The sequence below is a fragment of the Curcuma longa genome, chromosome 13 (genome assembly GCF_044706935.1).
Source record: "Curcuma longa cultivar G26 ecotype Majalengka, Jawa Barat chromosome 13, ITB_CL_G26_1.1, whole genome shotgun sequence".
Classification (NCBI taxonomy): Eukaryota; Viridiplantae; Streptophyta; class Magnoliopsida; order Zingiberales; family Zingiberaceae; genus Curcuma; species Curcuma longa.
The window spans coordinates 5,647,417-5,672,888 of record NC_133873.1 but is presented as its reverse complement, the minus strand read 5'-3'; the positions used below and the strand labels follow the sequence as shown (position 1 = coordinate 5,672,888).

At 33.6% G+C, this 25,472-nt stretch overlaps 1 protein-coding gene and 2 pseudogenes across 1 annotated transcript; 1 reads left to right on the top strand and 2 right to left on the bottom strand.

Moving 5' to 3' along the window:
• Positions 1–1,299: 1,299 nt before the first annotated feature.
• On the bottom strand, positions 1,300–6,234 carry LOC141843942 (F-box/LRR-repeat protein At1g67190-like; annotated as a pseudogene).
• A 5,239-nt stretch (positions 6,235–11,473) lies between these two features.
• LOC141844325 (F-box/kelch-repeat protein At1g55270-like) lies at positions 11,474–19,306 on the top strand. Its single transcript, XM_074732362.1, has 2 exons — positions 11,474–11,605; positions 17,418–19,306. Exons 1-2 carry the CDS (start codon positions 11,540–11,542, stop codon positions 18,669–18,671), a joined length of 1,320 nt encoding a protein of 439 aa, XP_074588463.1. The 5' UTR covers positions 11,474–11,539; the 3' UTR covers positions 18,672–19,306.
• A 2,289-nt stretch (positions 19,307–21,595) lies between these two features.
• On the bottom strand, positions 21,596–24,650 carry LOC141843941 (uncharacterized; annotated as a pseudogene).
• Positions 24,651–25,472: the final 822 nt, after the last annotated feature.

Here is a 25,472-nt window from a genome sequence, read left to right as displayed (position 1 = left end):
TATTGCGTCTGTGGAGGTACTGCCATGGCATTCTGCTTGGTTCTTGTCGCTGCTGAGGTCGATAGACGGTGGTATTAGAGAAAATAAGATTGTTATTTTCTGTTTGATATTTTTATTTCAAAGATTATTCTTGTCACAATTCTATGTATGAACAAGTTTCCCTTCAATAAAAAATTAATTATTTTATTATTTAAATAAATTTGTAATATGTATTTAAAATGTGGATGGTATATATCGTATGAGAAAGTTTTAATATTGATTGTATGTGCTATAATCATGAGATAATAATATTTTTAAAAAAAATATTAATGACGGAATTAGCAACTATTTTTTCAATTCGGTCGTTAACTTTAACGACCGATTTATAGATTGATTGCCAAAATCGGTTGCTAAATTTAGCGACCGATTTCAAAATCGATCGTTAATTAGCGATCGATCTCTATTTCGGTCGTTAAATTTAGTGACCGAATTCAAAATCGGTCGCTAAATTTAGCGACCGAATTCATATTTGGTCGTTAAATTTAGCGACCAATTTCTAATTCGGTCGCTAAATGGAATTATGACGAATGTTTTTGCGATTTATTTTATCGGTTGCTAATCGGTCGTTAATTGAATTTAGTGACCGATTAACGATCAAAAATTCGGTCGCTAATCATGTTTTTTTAGTGCCTGGAGAAAATAGGAATCAAGATGGAAAAAAAGATGATTAAAGGAATGAAAAAGTGACTTGCATTCAGCTAAACCCAAATGATGTTTTTGTATTTTATGTCCAAGAAAAAGGAGAAATGAGCATACAAAATGATGTTTTTTGTGCCTTCCATCGGATACACCCAGGGGTTAGTAAAAATTCGATTAAACCGATTAAATCGATTAAATTTAAAAATTCAATTGAGTTATTTTAGAATTTCAGTTATTTTTTAAAAAAATCGATTAATTCGGTTTGGTTTCGACTTTAAAATTTCTTATTCGATTAAACTGAATTAACAGAATTAACCAAAATAAAAAAAATAATATATAAATTTTTAAGTAAGTAAATTTATAAATCCTTAATTAATTGATATTTTTTTATAATTTTAAATAATTTAGTTATTTCAGTTAATTCGGTTGAAGACTGAATTATTAAGTCTTTTATCGATTCGGTTAATTTGTTCGATCGGTTTTTATTTAAAAATTTAATCAGTTCGATTAGTTTAAAAAAATTCGATTCGGTTCAGTTCGATTTTAACCAAATATTCACCTCTACCTCTGATACACCAGCAAGAATTTCATGAGAGCAATGTCTTATTCACTTGTAGCTAATCATTCATCTACAAATTGCACGTCAACGTAAATATATTTTCTCATGAGAGCAACTAAAAACGAGCCAATAATGGCCAACGTTTGACGCTTTTCTCGCAATTTCTTCTCCGAAAGTGCATTGTGGATGACTAACTTCTTCAGTTTTGGACATCTTTCAATCATTCGAAAAACCCAATGCCCAAAGTTCTTGCTTATAACAGTCCATCCCAGTTCTAATACATCAAAATTCTCCAGTGTCAATAAGTCTTGCAGCTCAATAGGGTGCCGCCCATCTATAATTTCATAGCTTAATGCTAGATGTTTAAGTTCTAGAAATGAACCGGCAATACATTCAGGATCAATGACCTGGTCCTCATTAGCAAACACTACACTACAAAAAAAAATCACAAATAGCGACGGATTTAGTTACTGATTAAAATTCGATCGCTAATTTAGCGATCGAAATTAAATCGGTCGCTAATTTAGCAATGGGCATGAATTCGGTGGCTAATTCGTGATTCACGTTAAAACTCGGTTGCTATTTAACGATCGAAATTAAAATTCGGTCGTTAAATTAGCGATCGAATTTTAATTGGGTCGATAATTGTAGGATTGTATGATGAGGAAAGAATTTAACGACGAAATTTTGATTCGATCGTTAATATGCTTTCAAGATCATTTGGTAAAATTTAGGCAACACTATAAAGACTTTACTCACATCGGCATCCCTCAAATGGTCCATGTTCTCACTGATACACAAATGAGTAACCCTGACATCTTTGATCTTCAGATGCTTAAGAGTACTTTTGCCAATTAGCTCAAAAAAAATTTAAAGTTCAAGGCACATAAGTGCAAACTCTCAAGATTATCTGCCATCAAAATTATCTCATCTACAACTACTGACTTTGCAAATATGCACTTTAAGGTAGGACTAGTTAACTCAATTAAAGATTGAGAATCTGAAGTGAGAATTTCTATGGCATCAAGAGTCAAGGACTTTCACTATAAAAATAATACTGATTAACGATCGAATTTTTGGTCGCTAAATTCGATTAACGATTGATTAGCGACCGATTTAAAAATCACAAAAAAATTCATCGTAATTGGATTTAGCGATTGAATTCAAATTCAGTCACTAATTTTAGTGACCGAATTGGATTTCCGTCACTAAATTTAGCGATCGTATTTGAATTCGATCGTTATTTAGCTACAAATTTTCATATTCCGTCGCTAAATTTATCGATCGAATCAGAATTTTATCGTTAAAATTAACGACCGAATCAGAATTCGATCGCTAATTTTAGCAATCGAATTCTGATTCGATCACTAATTAGATCTTCATATGCTTAAGAGTACTTTTGTCAATTAGCTCAAAAAAATTAAGATTCAAAGCACTTAAGAGCAAACTCTCAGGATTATCTGCCATCAAAATTATCTCATCCACAACTACTGACTTTGCAAATATGCACTTCAAGGTAGGACTAATTAGCTCAATTAAAGATTAAGAATCTGAAATGATAATTTCTATGGCATCAAGAGTCAAGGACTCTCACTAAAAAAAAATAATACCGATTAACGATCGAATTTTTGATCCCTAATTGATCGCTAAATTCGATTAACGACTAATTTAAAAAATCATTAAAAATTTATCGTAATTGGATTTAGCGATCGAATTCGAATTCGGTCGCTAATTTTAGCGATCGAATTGGATTTCCGTCGCTAAATTTAACGACCGAATTCAATTCGGTCACTATTTAGCTACTGATTTTCATGTTCCGTCGTTAAATTTATTGACCGAATCAAAATTCCATCGTTAAAATTAATGACGAATTCTGATTCGATCGCTAATTAGATCTTCAGATGCTTAAGAGTATTTTTGCCAATTAGCTCAAAAAAATTAAAGTTCAAGGCACTTAAGTGCAAACTCTCAAGATTATCTGTCATCAAAATTATCTCGTCCACAACTACTGACTTTGCAAATATGCACTTCAAGGTAGGACTAATTAGCTCAATTAAAGATTGAGAATGAATTTCTATTGCATCAAAAGTCAAGGACTCTCACTACAAAAATAATACCGATTAGCGATCGAATTTTCGATTGCTAAATTCGATTAACGACCGATTAGTGACCGATTTAAAAAATCATAAAAAAATTCATCGTAATTGGATTTAGCGATCGAATTCGAATTCGGTTGCTAATTTTAGCGACCGAATTGGATTTAGCGATCGAATTCAAATTCGGTTGTTAATTTTAGCGATCGAATTGGATTACCGTCACTAAATTTAGCGATCGAATTTGAATTTGATCACTATTTAGCTACTGATTTTCATGTTCCGTCGCTAAATTTATCAATTGAATCAGAATTTCGCCATTAAAATTAACGATAGAATCAGAATTCGATCACTAATTTTAGCGATCGAATTCTGATTCGATTGCTAATTAGATCTTCAGATGCTTAACAGTACTTTTGCCAATTAGCTCAAAAAAATTAAAGTTCAACGCAAACTCTCAAGATTATCTGCCATCAAAATTATCTCGTCCACAGCTAGTGACTTTGCAAATATGCACTTTAAGGTAGGATTAATTAGCTCAATTAAAGATTGAGAATTTGAAGTGAGAATTTCTATGGCATCAAGAGTCAAGGACTCTCACTAAAAAAAAACCGATTAGCGATCGAATTTTTGATCGCTAATTGATCGCTAAATTAGATTAATGATCAATTTAAAAAATCATAAAAAAATTTATCATAATTGGATTTAGCGATCGAATTCGAATTCGGTCGCTGACCGAATTGGATTTTCGTCGCTAAATTTAGCGACCGAATTTAAATTCGGTCGTTATTTAGCTACTGATTTGCACATTCCGTCGCTAAATTTATTAACCGAATCAGAATTCCATCGTTAAAATTAATGACCGAATTCTGATTCGATCGCTAATTAGATCTTCAGATGCTTAAGAGTATTTTTGCCAATTAGCTCAAAAAAATTAAGGTTCAAGGCACTTAAGTGCAAACTCTCAAGATTACCTGCTATAAAAATTATCTCGTCCACAACTACTGACTTTGCAAATATGCACTTCAAGGTAGGACTAGTTAGCTCAATTAAAGATTGAGAATAAATTTCTATGGCATTAAGAGTCAAGGACTCTCACTACAAAAATAATACCGATTAGCGACTAAATTTTCGGTCGCTAATCGATCGCTAAATTCGATTAACGATCGATTAGTGACCGATTTAAAAAATCACAAAAAATTCATCGTAATTAGATTTAGTGACCGAATTCGAATTCGATTGCTAATTTTACCGACCGAATTGGATTTTCATCACTAAATTTAGCAACCGAATTTGAATTCGGTCACTATTTAGCTATTGATTTTCATGTTCCGTCGTTAAATTTATTGACCGAATTAGAATTTTATCGTTAAAATTACTGACCGAATCAGAATTCGGTCACTAATTTCTAAAGCCTTCAAATTCCGTCGACTGTATTTCTCTAGAACACACGTCTGGAGTGGTACGCACATTGTAGGATAAACTCCGCAATGCTTCTTTAGTGTGTATCAATGCTTCTTTGGTGTGTATGAGCCAAGCAATGATTGAAGCAGCTGCAAACTCATGAGCACTGTCCACATGAATTGAAAGACACTCCAATCCCTCCCTTTGGAATATGATCTGTGTCATAATGACCTCTAGCTGCATAGTAGCAATATTACTGGGCCAATCATCAAATCTTAAGGAAAGCGCATGAAGATGATTCTTAAAGGCTTGTCTCCATTTTTTGCAAGTTGAAGATGCAACGACAACATCTCTAGCAGTTCTAAGATGAGTTAGTATATTACCAATGACTTCAACGGGAAGGTTTTCCATGAATCAAAGGAAAGCAGTTTAGTTGACCGCAAGTTTTCAATAGGGGTGAGTATTTAAAATTGAACCGAACCAAATTTTTAAACTAACCGAACCGACCAAAATTTTAAATAAAAATCAAATAAATCAAACCAATAAAAAGCTTAATAATTCGATTTTCAACCTAATTAATCGAAATAACTGAATTGTTTAAATATTATAAAAAATTTATCAATTAGTTAAAGATTTATAAATTTATTTATTTAAAAATTTAAAAATTATTTTTTTATTTTGGTTAATTCAATTTATTCAATTTAACTGAATAAGAAATTTTAAAATTGAAACTGAATTGAATTAATCGATTTTTTTTAAAAATAATTGAACTAAATTTTTAATCGATTTATTCAGTTTGACTGAATATTTACTCACTCCTAGTTTTCAAGGACTCTGGTCGCAGCAATTAGTCGCATTACACAGATGAAAAATCCGTTATTAAGCTGGGTGAAACCATTTGAGGAAGAAACTAAGTTGAAATAGAGACAGACTAAATTCATAAGATTAAATAAAAAACCAAATCCAGCATCTTCCTTTCCAGCAAAAAATTTTGGAAGAAAAGAAAATCCCACCAATTGCTGAAAATCTAAAATCAGAAATTTTCTTTTAAAATATATAGAATACAAGATTTTCTTAGTCCCCATAATTATCGAATAAGTTCATACAAATATGAAAATCTTCACATCAAATTAATCCGCGGAAAAAAAAAAGAACAGGAATCTCGTAAGACACTCATAAAAAAGATCCAGCTTCGATGCAGTAACTCTAAATATTTCAAAGTATCCCATAAAGAACCGGCTCAAACATTCATTATCAATTACAAGAAAAATACACAAGCGAAAGTCTGGCACAATTAGGAACATTAAAGATCCACTCGACGAACAGATTCATAATTCGCCCTTCGGAAAGAAATGATCATTTGAATCTACAAATAGAAACTTCAATCATTCGAATCGAACAAAACAAAAGACTACCGCGTGTAGATCGAGGGCATACCTTCCAGTCTCCGTCGATCGATGAAACAGCCAACGGAGAACGAGCAAGAAAGGAATGATGCATGGCAGAATAGGCTGATCTAGGATTTAGGGCAGATTTAGCGACAAGTGCGAACGCGAGGACAGCAAAAATTGTCAGAAATAGTATAATAAGGTTTCTGAATAGTACGATATCAACATTTGGGCATTATATAATTTGGTGATCGCCTGCATTGTCTACTTCGTCATATGTCTAACACTTTATTTGTAAAAAAGATATAGAAAAGATAAGGAAGGAAAAGACACAGAAAGGAAATTAGAAGAACAGAAGGACAAGGAAGGAAAAGACACAGAAAGGAAATTAGAAGAACAGAATTGAACCTTTTTGAAAAACAGTGAGAGAAAAAGGAAGGAAGGATCAGGAAGAATAAGTTTTAATTTTTTTACAAGAAGGCAATTCTAAATAATTTTTATTTTTATTTTTATTTTTAAATATTAATTTTTAAATAATTTATTTAACTTAATTTTTTTTTTCATTGAACTTGGTATTTTTACTCTCTTTTTTTATCAAAATCTTTATTCATTGTTAGGTAACTATAAATTTTTTCTTTATTTAGTAAATCCGTAAACTAATTGTTTTCCAATTGAGAATATATTCGTCATTTGAAATCATTATCATATGTTTAATAATATAATATTTATGATATTTCATAGAAAATTTATAAAATAAAAAAAATTAATAAAGTAATATCTTCTCAAAGTGATGTGTAACTTGCGCATATTGAGCACATAGTTCATTTAAAATATAAATATATAAATTAAATTTATGAGTATTGAATGATACGATAAACTCTTCTATAAAAAAATTAATTTTTTATTAAAAAGTAATTAATTTATATTTATAAAATTATTATCTTATTTAAAAAGTAAAGATATTTTTATATTTTTATATATTTAACTTCATTTCTTTTCTATTATTCTCAAATAGGATAATGCATGGATGTTATGTTAATAGACTTTCTTTTTCTTAATATAAATATTTTACATCCCTTCTCTTGTTTTTTCTTTTTTTTTTCTTTCCTTCCTATTAATTAATCTAATCTTCACTACATTCAAATAGAACGTTGAAATAGTGAATCTATCTTTCTTAAAATAGTACCCTATAATTTTTGATATGATATATCACCTGTAACCCTCTTGTTACGACTTGAGCGTAGCCTTTTGTTACGACTTGAGATTTCCGGCTTAATAGAAAAGACCATTAAAAATTGCAATTTGTGTTTTCTAAAAGAAAATAACTGTCTAAAAAACCTTTACTTTTATTTTTTTAAGTTCAGACACGAAGTCTTGGTTTGAATTTAATTCTTTAGAAGTAAATATAGTTTCTTTAATTATGTTATGATTCTTTATGGTCTTTTTTGCAAATTCATTTATTATTATTTCTATTTTGACACTTAATTATATTTTGATATGCTTATATAATTTTTATAAATCACAAAGTATATTCTAAATAGTCATAAGATATATCACTTTTATATTTTTTAAATTTTTAGAAAATATTTCTTAATATTAAAATTTGGTCAAAAGTTGATTTTGTATTGCTTTGCCGTATTTGATGATGCGGGTGTCGTATAGGACATGGCTCCTTTCGGAAAAAAAAGTTAAGAGTCATGCGAACATCAAAGTTCGAATCAATATGGCAAGACAGGTCAACAAGGACCTGATTCCATCAGAGTGGAATATCTGTCATTTCGAACTCAGACCGTACTTCGGACGCAGCATGGACTTGATCCTGACCCCCACTTGGGCTCCGAAGCCATCTCGTTCAACTTCATCTCGGTCATCTCAATCGTCTCAGCCAGCCTTGTCTCGGCGTCTCGGTCAACCTCGTCTCGTCTCGGCCAACCACAACCTTATATTCTAGGTTCGATTTTAAAAACTCTGTTAGTATTATCTTCTTTCCCGTCCACATTTTATTATCTTCCTCAGAACCCTAGCTTGAGTGTCTGAGTGGTCTGCCAGGACTCTCCAGCACCGATCTAACCTCTCCTTGAAATGTGTTTCAGGTCCTTATCATCTCCCGCGTCCTAGCTCATCTAAGAGATCATCTATGTCGAACTGCTCGTTGAATATTGATGGCTTGACCATCCGCGGTATTTGACCGGAACACTTGATATTGTCAAAAATAGATGGTCGATCCAAAAGGCACTTAGGGGGAGTGGTGAATAACTAATGCTTCTTTATTGAGATCTCATAGAAAAAAAAAAAGGCAATTCAAAGGTTAGTTCTCATGTAGGTTATCATGTGTATTCGATTATTCGTATCAAGTATAAATGTAATGGAAATGGTCATAGTTAAGTTGGTTACGATGGGACAGACTTGCTGAAGTGGGTAAGAGTCGAATTTCGACCAAGTCGAGGCAATGCCCTGTCTCGTCATGATCAATTGCAGCTTCTTGATTTACCTCCTCATATATGGTCGTGAGACTGATCGTGTGGAGCCGTTGGCATGACGGGCTGAACTAATTATGAAAATGATAACATAACACATACAAAAAAAAAAATATACCAACACATGTATTTAATCTCCCCTCACAAATAAGAATGAAATGTAAGCTGAGTAGAACAAAAAGCCTAAGGGGGTGTTTGGTTGGGGATAATCTATGATTACCTTGGTTATCTGTCCAAGGTTATCGTTGATAACCTTGTTTGATTCAAGTTATGATCGATTCCCAAGTAATATAACATTACCGCCACATCAGCAAATGGGTTATAACCCGGTTCAAGTTATGGTCTAAGGTTTTCTACGATTTCGGAGGTTAACGAAATTTTTTCCATGATTACCCTCCGATTTTAAAATTGAATTAATTAAAATGTACTACGAAATCTAATTAAAATCGAATTAATTAATTCAACAAATTTTAATTTAAATATTTATAAATTAAAAAATAATTTATTTTAAAATTTAAAAAATAAAATTAATGAATTATATTTATTAATTTAATAAATTATTTTATTAAAATAATTATTTTAATGAATTATTTTATTAAAAAAATATATTTTTTTTTAAATTTTAAAATATAAAATTAACAAATTATATTTATTAATTTAATAAATTATTTTATTAAAATAATTTTTTAATAAATTATTTTATTAAAATAAAATTATCATATATATTTATTAATTTAATGAATTATTTTATTAAAATAATTATTTTAATAAATTATTTTATTAAAATAAATAAAAATTTATTTTAAATTTAAAAATATAAAATTAAGGAATTATATTTATTAATTTAATGGATTATTTTATTAAAATAATTATTTTAATAAATTATTATATTAAAATATATAAATTTATTTTAAATTTTAAAAATAAAATTAACAAATTATATTTATTATTTTAATGTTTTTTTATTAAAATAATTATTTTTAATAAATTATTTTATTAAAATAATTATTTTTAATAAATTATTTTATTAAAATAAAATTACCAAATTATATTTATTAATTTAATGAATTATATTAAAATATAATTGAATAAAGGGTAATATAGTAAATATAAAACTGGTTATGTTTTATTCCCTCCAAATAAATAAAGTAAATCAAACAACATTAGGTTATGTTTTATGCCACATAACCTTGGTTATGTGATTACCAGGTAATCACATAACCAAGGTTATACATCATAACTTAAACCAAACGCACCCTAAGAGCTTTAGTTAAAGTTTTCAATATTGTCTAAGCCCTTTAGGATCTTTAAGCAATGTTAATACGATATTTAAAAAAAACTTATGAATATAGTCATGCAAACTCTTATAGCTTAAAGTTTGCTCTATTGACTCCATTTTCTCATATCTAGTTGATTGGACACCAATCCAATAGAAATTTCTTTTAGTCAACTACTTAAGTCTCTAATAGACTTAATGAATCTCTAATTCACTATTGCTAAAATAAAAATATTCTATTATTAGGGTTAGAGTGAAAGATTTGTCAAATATTAATAATATAAAATATTAAAGAGATTAAGAGAGTTTTAGTTAGAGCTAGAAGGATGAGAATGAAAATTTTGAACTGTTTAGATAAGGGGTGAGCTTAAGGATTTTTATAAGGAGATTTTAGATATTTTATTTTATTTTATTTTAGATTAATTTGATAATATTAAATCTCACTTAACTAGGTGGTTAGGTACGGTATATTGAATCTTAAATCGTATACCATATATTGTATCAAAAAGTTCGGTATAAAAAAAATCATATTGATATCGTATCGAAATTTCAATATACTCAATTTTCGATATGATATACATTTTATATTGTTTATAATAAAATTTCTATATCAGTATGGTATATACTATACCAAAATACTAAATCTCATATCAATGCCAAAAAATTCAATACAGTATAATATTATATCAAAAATTTTGGCATACTGATAATATTGGTATGGTTCGATATATTTTAGTACGGTATGTGCGATATATTGAATTTTTGATACTTTTCTCCACCCTATACTTAACCAAAATACAAAACTAATTGCCATTTTGAAAAGTTTGAGGGATAGTTTGATAAATTGATAATTTTGATCGTTTGAAATAGTAGGTAGACATATTTGGGTTATTGTGTGGTCGGACTTACGATCATATGTGAATAGGTAAATTGAGAAATTATAGTTAAGTTAGTCACTTTGGGAAGGATATTTTTTCTTGACGAATCAATCCTTGCCTATTATAGCAATATCTATCCTGTAGTAACCAACTAAACTTTGCCCCAGAATGATAAGTACTATATATAAAAAAAATGATAATCCCAGTAGCCAACATCTCTGGGGGTGGTCGGTCCGGTCCCACGGAAGTTTCCCACCGACTACCAGGGTAAATCGGGAAGTGCATACGACTGCCAATCCAGATGCCCAGCATCCTTTGATTGTGTTCCCCATTTGGAGGAAAATTCCTGCAAATACGCCGTAGCTGGGGATCGAACCGCGGGTCCCTGAGTTACAACCCGAATGTCCTACCGTTGCACCATTGTCTCGGGAACATGATAAGTACTATATATGCATATTCATATAGTTGATCTCAAATGGGATAAAAATTTGATTGTTGTTACTAAGTGATCACCTTCTCTATTAATGGGGTGGTATAGATTTTTGGTTGAAGTTTTGTGAAATGGAGTAAATGAAAGGGGTAAAATGAAAATTTATTGTAAAACTAAATAGGCTTGGTACACCAAACCAGAAAAAAACAATGAGCGGAGTAGACCAACGAGAGAGAGCTAGATTAAGGAATAGGAAGGAAGAAGTGTGAAAGCAGGACGATTTCGGGACCGATATCTATCCTTTTTTCTTTCCTTTCCGCTTCTCGGGATCTGCTGAGGAGTTTTTGGTTAGAGGAATGGAAAGGACGGCGCCGGAAAGCTTGCCCAACTCGCACCGCGTTGTTCGCGTGCAAGCTCCGCTGGTATATTTTCTCTTCGCTTCCTTTTTCCTATTGGGATATGTTGTTGTCTGTGTAAGGATTTTTAGGCGAGATCCTTATCGAATTCTACTTAGGGAATTATTGGTGAAATGGTTGCCAAAAATAAAAACTTTCCCCCTCTTTTTAAGCACTTTTATCTGTTTTTTTTGTCGATTTACGGAAGATCAGAGGTAAGTTGGAGGTAAATCGATCTTTTTCGCCGACGCAAATGAATCATCTCTTTCGAATGCGTAGTATAGTCATGACTTGCTTTGTTCTCACTGCTTTGAGCTAAATCTACTTGTTCTGGAGCGGAACAAGGGATGCGTTTGTAGTCTGAGAAGCTGTGTTGTCTCAAAAGTGTTTTAGGTCGCTAGTCTTTAAACAATTAGAGGAATGGAGCTGTTGTCTCTTTCTTTTCCTTTTCCAAGATTCGATGTCAAAATGCAAAGATTATTGTTATGATGAGTTTCATGTGGCTGATATTTGCAATTGCCGTATTCATCCTGCTCAGATTACTTGAAAGGAGGAATGTCTGTCATCGTTTTTGTGTTTTAGGTCGCTGCTCTTTAAACAATTAGAGGAATGGAAGTGTTCTCTCTTTCTTTTCCTTTTCGAAGATTCGGGTTGAACTATTCTCTCCTGCCTCTTAGCGAATGAGGCAAGGATATTCAACAGTTCATCAAATTCAGAGTGCTACTTTTCTACAGAGGAGGTTAGTGCATCTTGGGAGTCGACTATTATTCCATTATGAGCAACACAACAATACAATCCCATCTTAAAGATAGAGTCCAACTCTCACCTTGACTTAACAAATTTGGTCACCCTTGAATTGACCATTCATGGATCATGATACTCAGGAGACCTTCCTTGGCAATTGTCTCGTCATCTTAATGATGAGGAAAATCCTTGAGATCATAGCTTGGTAATTCTTTATAAGATCATCCCTCATCTTAGACAATTTGTTTTCGATCCTCGGAATCAACCAACAGCCGTCAACAAATTTCAAAGCCACATAGTCATCATTGTGCCACAAAGCATATCTAAGATCCAAATCCAAGTCTAGACACTCTGGTGCCAACAATTTCAGATGAGATTTTCACACTTGAAGCAATGATGACTCTGTCCATCAATTCGACATTGCTTCAAGAAAGGTCTGAGGAATTCTTTGGTACTAACTTCGAGTGCTCACTACAAGAAGATGTTATTCTAGCTCACCACACTTAACCACATGGGGTTTTCAAGCGAAGATGCCCCTCTTAAACCTAATAGTGATGATCTAAAAAGGGATGTCCCATTGAAAGCATAAAGTAACTACCACTACCTTTGCAAGAACTACATCTTCAATAAGTTGGGCGATGACTTATACAATGTATATAGCCAATCAAAGATGATTAGGATTCTTTTGGACTTGATTGATAAGAAGTACACATTAAAAGATGTCAGGCTGAGGTAATTCATAGTTGGCATATTCCTAAATTTTAGAATAGTCAATAGCAAGACAGTGATGAACTAGGTGCAGGAACTTTAGGTCATCTTACATGGCATCCACCTAGAAAGGATGCAATTTAGAGAGTCGTTCCATGCAACTTTGATCATCAAGAAATTGCCACCCATGTGGAAGGATTTCAAGAACTATCTCAAACACAAGCGCAAGAAGATGAGCTTACAAGACATTATCATACAACTTCGTATAAAGGAGTACAATTGGCACTCCGAGAAGAACTATCTCAAGGAAGATGAGTTCACAAGACCTTATCATACGACTTCACATAAAGAAGTACAATTGGTTCTCTGAGAAGTAAGTTATTGGGAAGCTCTAGATGAAAGCTTGGGCAAACCTGGTAGAGCTGGGGGCTGGAAAGAAGTGAAAGAAACTTGATGACAATCGTTCGAAAGCGAAAAAATTCAAGGGGATGGAAAGACAACTTAATGAGCAAAGGATTGTCGAGCTAAAGGAAAGAAGCCCAACAAGCACGACCAAACCAAGGACAAGCTCATTACGGTAGTGTATGAAGTCAATATCCTCGGTGAGAAGTGGATAGATACCATAGCAACTTGACACGCTTGTGCAGTTTGGGAAATGTTTTCACTCTTACATGCCAATATTGGGATGCAACCTCTTTATAGGGAACCTTGTGACATCTCTTCAGACTTAGAAAGTTGGTATTCAAGATATCCTTTGGGAAAAAACTCATACGGATCAGATAAATGTGCTTCATGTATTGGATATTCCAAATATATCTAATCTTGGTATTGCTGCTCATCTAGAAGAGGTTTTGACTAGTCTCCAACTTTGACAAAATTATAATAACTAAGAGTAGAGTGATTGTAGGTACAGACTACCAAGGTAGGGGTCTATTCTAATTGAATGTAATTCCAAGTGTTCCCAAACTTAATAATATTGTTAAAATTATTTTAGTTCCTTGAGACTCTTGATCTTTGACATGCTCTGCCAGTATATATCAAACTCTTCCTAAATTAGGACTTGTTACCATTAATTGAGTTTGATAAACAACACAAGTGCAAGTTTTGTGTAGAGGCGAAGATTGTCAAGGCTTTGTTTCTTATGGTGGAAAGAAACACAATATTTCTCGAACTCATTTATAGTGATATTTGTGACTTGAAGTTTGTCCAAACAAGAGGTGAGAAGAAGTAGTTCGTCACCTTTATCAATGATTGTACTCTGTGACTTCTTGCAATAAAGCAAGGATGAGACCCTCAGAAGTGCTCAATAACCATTTGATGAATTCTGCTCAAAATCTGACATTTTTCATCAAATAATGGCTCCAATGTCTCAATCTAATGGCCTTATCTAGCACAAGAACTGAATACTAAAGGAGACGATGAACAACATATTGATTATTGCAGGGTTACTCCAAAACATATGGAGAGAAGTGATTCTCTTCGCCAAATACCTAATAATAATAGAGATTTAACTCCTTATGACTTGTGGAAAGCACACAAGTCTTCCTGCAAATATCTCAAATTATGTAGGTTGTTTAGCTACCCAAACCCAAATAGATCAAGATTCGGCCTAAGATAATTGATTGCTTATTTATTGGCTATGCAAATAATAGTAGTGCATATCAATTTTTGGTTCATAATCATAAATTCTCAATGCACATGAAGGACAATTATTGAATCAAAGAATACACCTTTCAATGTAAGCAAGACAAGGGTGGAGGTCCTAATAAAAGAATCCATGATACTGCTTTTATCAACAAGTGTGTGTGCCATGGTAAAAAGTCTAAGTAGTTAAGAACTTTGGATCAAATTTCCTAACTTACTCGTTAGAAAATAAGCCTAGGACGGTGAAAGAAGTATTATCCAGTCTAGAAAATGAAACTTCATTTTGGAAAGCAGCTATAAATTACAAACGAGAATCTATAATGCAAAACCATTCCTAAGAGATGGTAGATGGTAGTAAGTCATTGGGATCCTTTGTGGATCACGACATCCAAAAAATTCTAAACGATCATTCCTTTGTCTTAGTGATGAGTAAGATCCTCGAGATTACAACATTTAGGAGGTCTCTTTTGGTGAGATCATCCCTCTTTGTCGATCCTCCAGATCAACCAACTATCCAAGAGGAATTACTCCGTTTGACAAATTTTGCAGCTAGGTTGTCATTGAACCTCTAAGTAGATCTAAAATCTAAATCCGAGTCCAGGCATTCCGATGCCAACATTATCAGCCTATCTGGCTTCTTTTCCACCTTTATTAATTACTTCTAGAATTAATCTTTGTGTAACTCATCAACTGAATAGAGTTTCTTTCTTGAGATTAATATTTTTTCTCAAAAAGTTTTCTCCTCAAATTTATACCAGAAAGAGTCGCAAAGCCAGATCCATACTGTTTATTGATCACCAGCACTAACTTTGTTTGGCTAGCTATAAAAGTAGATGAGCAGCATGTCCTTGCAGAGGCTAAAAGGATGACTATTTCATATAGGTTCCCTTGAATCTTACTATTCCATACTAACATGAAATTATTTTTAGAAGTCTATAATGAATTTTAAGTTGGAAAGGTTTGAAGTCAATTTGAGAAAAGGATACAGCATAACAATTGAGAATAAGCTTCTCCTAGTAAAGATAAAGTAACCAAAGAATTACATCTGAACTCTAAGCTAAAATGGACATGTTAGCCCTATTACCATATGGAATTATGGCTGGCTACGGTGGTCATAAACAAGGGACTAAAGGTGGCTCTTCAACTTGCAGCTAGGATTGTTTCTCTGTAAATAGGGTATCTATGATACCCAAAGTCATACTTGAAATATTGTTGTATTCTATGGCGTAGTTTTTACTTATTATATGGTTTACATTCTTGTGGTTCTTATTGCGACGTAGCACCGAATTTGAACTGTCGAACCACCCAGGAACTAAGATTGAAATTGATGCAAATAAGGCAATAACCTCACCTAGAGAAGTCAAATTGAAAATTATATTTAATTCTAAGATAATTAAAATACAGGACTCTAAATTCCTTTTGTAGACTAAACTCGACAATAAATATGAAAATAAATATTCTAAATAAAGGAAATAAACTAATCTAATACGGATTGCAATTATTCCTTATTTTTTACTAAAATAGAAAGTATTAATTATCAAATAACAAAAATCAAATCTATGATTTATTGCAGATGCACCAATTTTGAATAATTTTTTTATTATTTCCATTTATTGTAGATATGCCAGTTTTAAATATTTTTTGTCCTTAAAGTTTTCCACTATCTTTCCTTTAATCACAAATGTACAAAATTAAAGATTTTCAATTTCTAATATTGAAGATTCTATCTCCTATTACATCATTATCTATATTTAAATAAATTTTATCCTATTTTATTGTTGCTAATTAAGTATATGGATCCTCCTATATTATTAGATTCTATTCCCTATTATATCATTATCTATATTTAAATAAATTTTATTCTATTTTATTGTTGCTAATTAAGTAAGTCTTCTTTGGTCTTCATCGTTCAATGTGTGTATTTGTCATAATTTCTTTATTGCGGATGAACCAATCTGAAAGTTCTCTTTAATTTATTTTATTTAAAATTATTTTCTTTTCTTCAATATTTGTTTCCTTGTTTGCATTATTATTTTCCTCATTTGCATTTTATTGTCCTCAAAAACAAAGAAACCCATACCTAGAAATAGGTTCACTATGCACCCTCAACACATGGTTGGAAGTATTTCATATGATAAACTAGGTAAAGAATAATCTTTATTCTGAAAATGTGACAAATTTTGTATGTTTTTAAAGTTTTTTCATGGGACTAGTTATTAACTTTTAGAATTGATTACGCAGTTGTGGGATTGGAAAATGCCAATCTGATTGAATCCAACTGATATAACCTTCAGATAGATTTTTGTGCCAATGTTAATTTGTTTGCCAGTTAGACTCATCATCTAAACCTGCTCATCATATTTATCCAGTTTGCTTTCACCAGCTACATTCTTGGATAACTGATTTGTGATAATCCCTCGTATCTGATTGATTTTTCAGTAACTCAGAGAGAGTTAATCCTCTTTTATATTTGAGTCAAATTTGTTGTAGAATCCTAGCATAATCATGGTGCTGAGTTACTGAATCTAAATTCTTCATTGCATTGCATCATTCACATTTAGCACCTCTAACCACTGTAATCTTATAGTCATTTGCTGGATAGTTTTAGGTGCTTGGAGTATGTTTATACTTTTCCTGTTCCATTGTGATGATGGGATATCTACAAGTGTTTTCAAATATTTTACTTGTTTGGATTTCACATAAGATGCAGTCGTGAAGTGTTCCAATGTCATGTTAATTATAGGTTGATTCCGTTTCGTGTTACTGTAAAGTAGACACTGGTTTGAAAACAGTTGTGGGGGCTAGAAAGTTTGTTCCTGGAGCTAAGCTATGTGGCCAACCTGAAATTGTGCCCATGGGACCAAGACAACATATCGCACGGAAGGAGAGAAACAAAAACCAGGGACCCCTCTTACCTGGTCTTCCTGATGATCTTGCTATTGCCTGTTTGATTCGGGTTCCTCGAGCTGAGCACCATAACCTTCGCTTAGTTTGCAAAAGATGGAACCAACTCTTATCTCACAATTACTTCTATTCCCTCAGGAAAAATCTAGGCATAGCAGAGGAATGGGTATATGTCATCAGGAGAGACCGTGATGGAAAGATATCTTGGCACGCCTTTGATCCTATCCATCAAATCTGGAAACCACTGCCACCCCTCCCTCCTGATTATTCAGAAGCACTTGATTTTGGTTGTGCTGTTCTTAGTGGTTGCTACCTCTACTTATTTGGAGGTAAAGATCCATCAAAGGGATCAATGAGGCGTGTTGTTTTTTTCAATGCTCGGACAAACAAATGGCACAGAGCTCCAGATATGCTCCGAAGACGCCATCTTTTTGGCTCATGTGTTGTAAACAACTGCCTTTATGTTGCTGGTGGTGAATGTGAAGGGAATCAAAGAATTCTTCATTCAGCTGAAGTATATGATCCTAACAAAAACAAGTGGGCATTCATTGCTGAAATGGGCACTGCAATGGTGCCCTATGTGGGGGTTGTTTACGAGGGCAAATGGTTTCTCAAAGGGATTGACTCTCACCGCCAGGTTGTGAGTGAAGTTTACATACCTTCTACCAACTCCTGGTCTGCCATTCATGGTGGGTTGATTACCGGCTTGCGAAATCCCTGCATTTCATTAAATGGAAGGGTTTTTGCAACAGATTGCAGAGATGGCTGCAAGCTTAGAGTCTTTGAACGGGCGACAGATTCTTGGAGCAAGTTTGTCGACAGCAAATATCATCTAGGAAATTCTCAGGCCTATGAAGCTGCATCATTTGTTTCCCTTGATGGTAAGCTTGGTATCATCCGAAACAATATGAGCATCGGTATTGTTGATGTTGCAAATCCAGGAAATAACATAGAGACAACTAGTGCTCGTGTGTGGGAGGCAAATGTAGGGAAAGGACAACTGAAGAACTTTGTAGCAAGCCTGTGGTCCTCAATTGCAGGTCGTGGTGGATTGAAGGGTCATATTCTGCACTGTCAGGTGCTTCAAGCTTGATAACTCATGGAAGAAGTGGAAGTAGTTCCTTGATAAACCCACTAGTGTTACTACATTTGTGTAGTGGCTTTTAGCTGCAAGTTCTTCGCCCTCTTACATATCATGGTTTTCTTTGACATCTCAAGTATTCTATATTGGATGGTTGGAGAATGCTGTTACTCCAGCAACTTGTGGGAACAAAAAGATGCATCATTTCAGACTGGAACTAAGTAGGAAATTTTGCAATATTCTACGTGCAGTTTACGCACTGCATTGAATGGAAGCAGCAGCAGCAAGGTAATCCGCAAAGTATGAGTTCGTTGTTGTCGCTGTTTCCATTCTTGATTGCAGGCCAGCACTACTATATGGAGTGATGCCGTCCAGCCTAAAGTTACAAGTATATGCATTGTTCTTATATACTTCTAGATTTACTCAGATCATATAGATGAAGTTTCATTGGAAATTGCCCACTCGTATTGTCTTCATATCCTGTTTGAAGTTACATTGTAGTCTAAATATTTGATGAGATCCATTCAACATGATTGAGTCTTGTCAGTTATTTCATCAGTAAGTTGACTTGAACCGTTGGAGTTGTGGTATCGCAACGTGGATTGAACCAAATTACATACATCAGTTTAATCTTTTTTTACTGTTCATTTTTTTTTTCTTCTCATCACAAGATTTATGCTCCCTTCATAATAGTGAATATAATGGTTAGGAGACATCATGCTTCTCATTTAATATGACTAGCTATAAATGAATCAAAGTTGGGAGGTTTATTTAAATCAAAGTTGTTAATTTGGAGTATCAAATATTTGCTTGGGGATATCACAACAGGGTGCTCAAGCTTGGGCTCCCAATATAACCTTTTGTAGAAATGATGCCAAAATTGGGTTATTGGACTTGCGGGTTGTGAGTCGTTCGTTGGAGAGACATTATTACTTAAGGTATCAAACACATTGATGGCTGATCAAAACGGACAACCATTAACTAGTTGTTGGTGTTTCAAACCAACCGACAAAGCGTAGCAATGACCATTTATCCATTGAGAAATGGTATGCAACATGAAAAAATACAACATGAAATCAACATGACACACTTAACTGCATGGCTGTGGATCCCACTGTATGGATGTGGGATTCACTGCATGCAGTGTGTCATGTTGATTTCATGCTGCATATCATTGCTCTTATCCACAAACAAACACCACGTTCCTTCTTTTCACCACCTTTCTTTGCTCTTTTTAGTGTTTGGTTGCGAACGTGATCGAGTTATTACATCTTGAAAAATAGATGTTCAGTGAAACTTTTAAGCACCACCAAAGTGGATGAATCTATTTTAAAGAAATTATCTAATATGAGCCTCAATAACGCTCAACACACCTTCCCACTCGGCCGACTCAATCTACTTAGTCACTCAACCTACTTGACAACTCAAAACTCAACGATTCAACCTACTCAACCACTTCGTCCACTCGGCGCTTGACTTGTTCGACAGTTGGTCACTTGGCACTCAACTTGTTCGGACACTCAACCCATTCAGCAGCTTGACACTCGACCACTTGACAACTCAGCCACTCGGTCTGTTCGACAGCTGGAGCACTCGACTTAATCAGGCTACTTGACACTCAACACTCGACTCACTCAGCTTGCTCAACAATTTGACCTATTCAGTATTTCAACACTTGGCCTATTCGACATCTCAGACACTTAGCACCTTGATTCATTTAACACTTGACCTACTTAGCCAGCTTAAGCACTCGATAGCTCGGCAATTTGGTAGCTTAGTCAAGCTCATCTCGATAGATCAAATAAGTCTAAATTCAATAATTTTAAATTCAATAATTTTTTATTTATATTAGCCAACAAATCTTACTCTTTAAGATTGCGAAAATAAATGAGAAATTGTTAAATTTAAACTTGTTAAAATTTAAGTTCAGACTAATTAAATTTTGCGAGATGGACTTGACTAAGCTGCTAGAGAATGAGTTGTTAGGAAAGATTGGCTGAGTTGGCTGAGTAGACCAAGTGAACCTAGTTGTTGAACGGGTCGAGTTGTTGAGCAGGCCAAGTGTTGAGTGATCGAGTGCCAAATACACCAGCCTGTCGAGTGTTCCAAGTATCGAGTAGGCTGAGTTGCTAAGCAAGTCGAGTGTCAAGTCCCTCGAGTACCAAACAAACTGACCTACCGAAGTGGCAGAATAGGTTGAGTCTCAACTAGACTGTGGGATGAATAGCACAAGTATCGAATAAACAAAGTGGCCGAGTAGACTGAATCTCTGAATAGGCCGAGTGAGAATATACGTTGAGTATTGTCACAGCTCATGTTAGACAATTTTTTAAAATAGATTTGTTGGACGTCAATTTCTCAATGGCTCGACCACGTTCACAGACAAGTACTAATCGTACTGACAAACTGAATCCATACAATTTTATAATATTAAAAAATATAAATCAATCCTCAAAACTCACAATGCGAAACTAAACTCATTCACATTGCTCATTTCATCCTGACCAAGTTGATCATTAAGCAATCAGCACATGCTTTGCAAAAGCATTGAGAAGCATTTTAACAATCTTGAATTTGAAAATACCACAAGAGGAATTAATTAATTCTAGAAGATAGTTTAAGAATACAAAGATTACGAAGGATATTTAGCAAAAGAAATCTAAAGACCCGTACCGAAATGACTGTATCGTAACTTGAGAGGAATTTTACAAAATAGTTGAACTTACGAAGGCAAAAATGAAATTATCTGAAAAACTAATGCTGAAATTGACTATTATGCAAACTCTTTGCAGGCATTTCAGGCATCTCGGCATAGGAAAGAACACAGCTCCGTTAAGGGTTCAAGATACAACAAAATGTTACCAACACTGACGCATGCCACAGCGTTCAAATAATTTTATTTTGGCAGCTTGTAAGGCAAAATAGGTACCATGGTTTCACATCAAAGGTCCTAACTTAATATCGGATAGTTCTTGATTGCTTGATAATGGCCATTTTTGTATCTCTTTCCAGGAATTAGTGGCAGAATGGCTTCCAATTGGTAGAGAATCAATATGGCTTTGTGCAAGTATATCATTGTTATTACTAGATCCAATGCCAGAGTTTTCATGCACTAGAATATCACTCTTCTTATGAAAAGAGCAAGACACTGTGCTTACTTGGGTTGGAAATGCAATCTCGACGAAGCAGGCCTCAATGTCACTGACTTCCACTTGTTGACCTACTTAAACCACTGAACCATCGACACTAGCCAAAAAGTTACTTCTACTTTGAGTTCCAGATAGATCAGTAGGCAGAAGGCATTCGATTCTTAACCTTTTCCTTTGAGGTTGTTGTCAATATTTCCTGAATGTTCATCATTTGATGCATTACCTGCAGGATGTTCACCATCTGATGTATTAGGAGGTTGTACACCATTCGATATGTCAAGCACAGGATGTTTAGATGGACATTCAAGTTCTTGGCTCCCAGGGAGAATCACAGTACCATCTGATTTTGCTTGGTAGTTTTCATATACTATTTTCTCAAAACATGCAAATGCATCTTTCTGGGGCTTAGCATTGATTTCAGTGACACGACACAGTAATCAGTATCCCAGATTTGGAGAGGCCCTAAATATTGAGAAAAAGAATGAGAGAAAAATATTGACAAAACTATTAGCCAAAATGTTCATATGCCCAAAATACAATAGAAAAAATAGCATTGGCTCTATGATTTACAATCAAAATGGTGACAATTTTGGTAACAATATGCAGCTTCTCTGATCACAATGCTTAGGAAAGCAATTTCAACAAGAATAGCAAAGAACTTGTATATATAGACCTGACCAATTTTTGAACACGTTTTGGAAAGCAAGCTCTGGAACAGCAAGGGAATGATTTCAAAGTGGAGAAAGTGTAAATTGTAGTGAACAAAGATAAAGTAAAAATATAAGAAGTGCTAATTGATAGACTGCTATTGTCTATGAAATTTTCTTCATACCAAAAAATATAGGATGTACTTTTAGAGCATTAGTTCTTGCGGATAAAACATATTGGATATGCGAGGCAAACAAACATACAGATAGGAGAAAGAAAGCAAACAGACATGGAAAATAGAGGATTGCATTAGGAAACCTGAGTCAGAAATAAAGAATTTGTAGATACAAATAGAATGTAACAGCTGTGGCTTCACAGGACTTGCACTATCGAGGCAAGGAGAATGAGTGGGAAAAAAAGTAGTACAAGTTCTCAGTAAAGTTAAAAGCCCTTGAAGTCAATGTTGTCATGGTTGAGATCCTTTCTAGGAATCATGGAAAATTCATCAGAACAGATCATATAATTATAGCTTAGGATTGTAAAACTACCATTTAACATTTTTGTTTAAATTGTATTTGAAATTTAGAATTTATGGTATATATTTCAATATACACTATTACCTTAACATCTAAAAATTGCATCATTGTAGAAAATAAGTAGAACATGTAATACAACTGTGAAGGGTTGAAACTTTCACGCTATTTTCTAAATAAAATTAGAATGTCTGTTGTAGTATCATAAAATATTTTTATTGGTCCAACTTTTATTAGAATAGATGATAATGGAAATGGTTTTTTAAAAAATTCTACTTGAAATTTAAATTTAAAGAAATTCCTACTTTTTAGTGGCTTTCCTATGAAGTCGTGATTGTTCGAATCAACATCCTACTTAGGAATGAGAACATAGGATCAGATCATAGAATTATGAGATCAAAATATAATTAAGATCCTACTTGAGATTTGAGTTTTCTAAGTTAAATGATTGTGAGAATCAAGGTCTTACATTGAAGACTGAGAGAACATTGAATAAGGTCGATAAGATTATGAGATCATAGCCAATTAAGATGCTAGTGGAGATTTGAGTCTTTTAATACAATTTGGATTATAGGTGGCAAACTTGACAACCATGCCTATAGGTGAATCTATTTGTGACATATGATAATTCAATAAAAAGAATATATATTTTGAAATGGAAATAGCCAAAACTCTTTGCAAAAATTTTAAACTAAACTAGATCTGAAACCATGGTTGCCTCCATATGTCATAAGGAAAACCTTACCAGATTTGAGCTTTTATTCTCATTGTATTTCTTCTCCTATTCTTGTTGAGTTTTTTCTTCTTCCTCAAACTGACCTAACATCTGGGCTTGCTGCTCCAGAACTCTCTCCATTTCTTCATCTCTCTCATTCCCAATTGCATCAGCTTCTTTCATTTCCAAACTTGCCAAAGGTGTCAGACTTCCAGAAACTTTCACAGATAAGTTAGCTAAGTCAACACGATTAACTGCATAATCATCTCCCATATCTGCCGATGATCTGGTAGAGCACCAAGTCAGTGCCATCAAACCACAATTCTTTCCATTTGATTCTGCGGCATGACTTTCCCAAGTTATACTTCGGAGAAGACTCAACATATGATACAAAACTATTTCGCCTCTGTCTTGGACTGTCCTGCTTTCGAATCTGGGCTGCCACTATGGCTTTTCCATGACAAGCTCCCAACTTGAGAGGATGAATCTTCGAGGTAAGAATTTGATTGTCCATCTCCAACCACAATCCTCTCTTCATTTGCCTTTGTACAAACTTCACTTTTTCCAAAGTCTTCCTCACACCCTCTCTCAGCAATGGACCTTCATCTTTGTTAGAGCTAGAATCGATTGCATCAGAGAGATCATTAATATCCCTTTAGTTTCTAGAATGGAGACGGCCTCCATTGCTGCCTGTTCTGCTTTCCTCCTCTGGATATTCATGATTCTAAGTTGCTCCTCTAATTCAACAACCTGACATGAAACATTAACAAACCTACTAAATCATATAACATCCAAAGCAAATTTCCCTGCAAGAAGCACAACAGCATATACGACTAACCCTTTTAGTTAACTGGTCAGCTTTTTTCATTGCAGCATTAGAAACAGTCCTCTCAGATAGTAATCTAGCCCGAAGGAACTCAATGGTCATTGTTGTCGAGTCACCCATGATGTGTACCAGCAAAATTTTAACAATCTAAATTCAAAATCCTCTAAAATGAATCATTTCTCTGAGAAAGTATCACAACCTAATTAGGCAGGTAAATCAGCATTATCTCCTCAATGACAAAAATAACTTGGTTTCGGATAAGCCCCCCTCAAAAGAACAAAAATAACTTAGTTGATTATTGCAGAGCAAATTGTAGTTGATTATTATGGAATAGATTTATTATAGTGGACAAAAGTCAAATATCGCCGAAGACGAGATAATATTTTTTTCGTAGTGGTTATTTGTAGCTTCTTGATTTATTTCCTCATACTTAGTGCATAAAATTCATCGTGTGGAATTATTGAGGTATTTCACCTTTTGTTGCAGAGCTACAGATTTATAATCTCATCAGAAGTTTGATGTGACATTTTTTTGCAATGTAATCAAAATTAAATTCAATTTACAAGTGGAATCAAAACGTGTTGTTGGTCTTAACGGATCAAGACTATAATGGTATTGAATTTTTCAACAAAGCATCATTAACAGGCCAAGATTACGGTACGATTACAATGCTTTAAGGACAAAAGTAGTAATTGATCGACTGACGACGATGAGTAATCTACTATTAAGAGGAAAATACTCACAACTACAATCTTATAAAAGAGGATTTTTTTTTTGAAAGGTATAAAGAGCTGAATTTTAAGAGTTTTGAAAGAAAATGTTGTTATATTTCTTGACTATCAAGAATTTAACAAAAAAGAAAAAGAATATCTAGATCTAAGGCCAGAGTGACGACCCATTAACAATAACAAAATCTAGTAAATAGGTGGTTATGGAAGTTGC

Excerpts from the sequence above, each read along its gene's own strand:
- LOC141844325 (XM_074732362.1), top strand. The coding sequence starts at position 11,540 with ATGGAAAGGACGGCGCCGGAAAGCTTGCCCAACTCGCACCGCGTTGTT. Across the intron at positions 11,606-17,417 it reads TTCGCGTGCAAGCTCCGCTG|GTTGATTCCGTTTCGTGTTA; the intron begins GTATATTTTCTC and ends TGTTAATTATAG.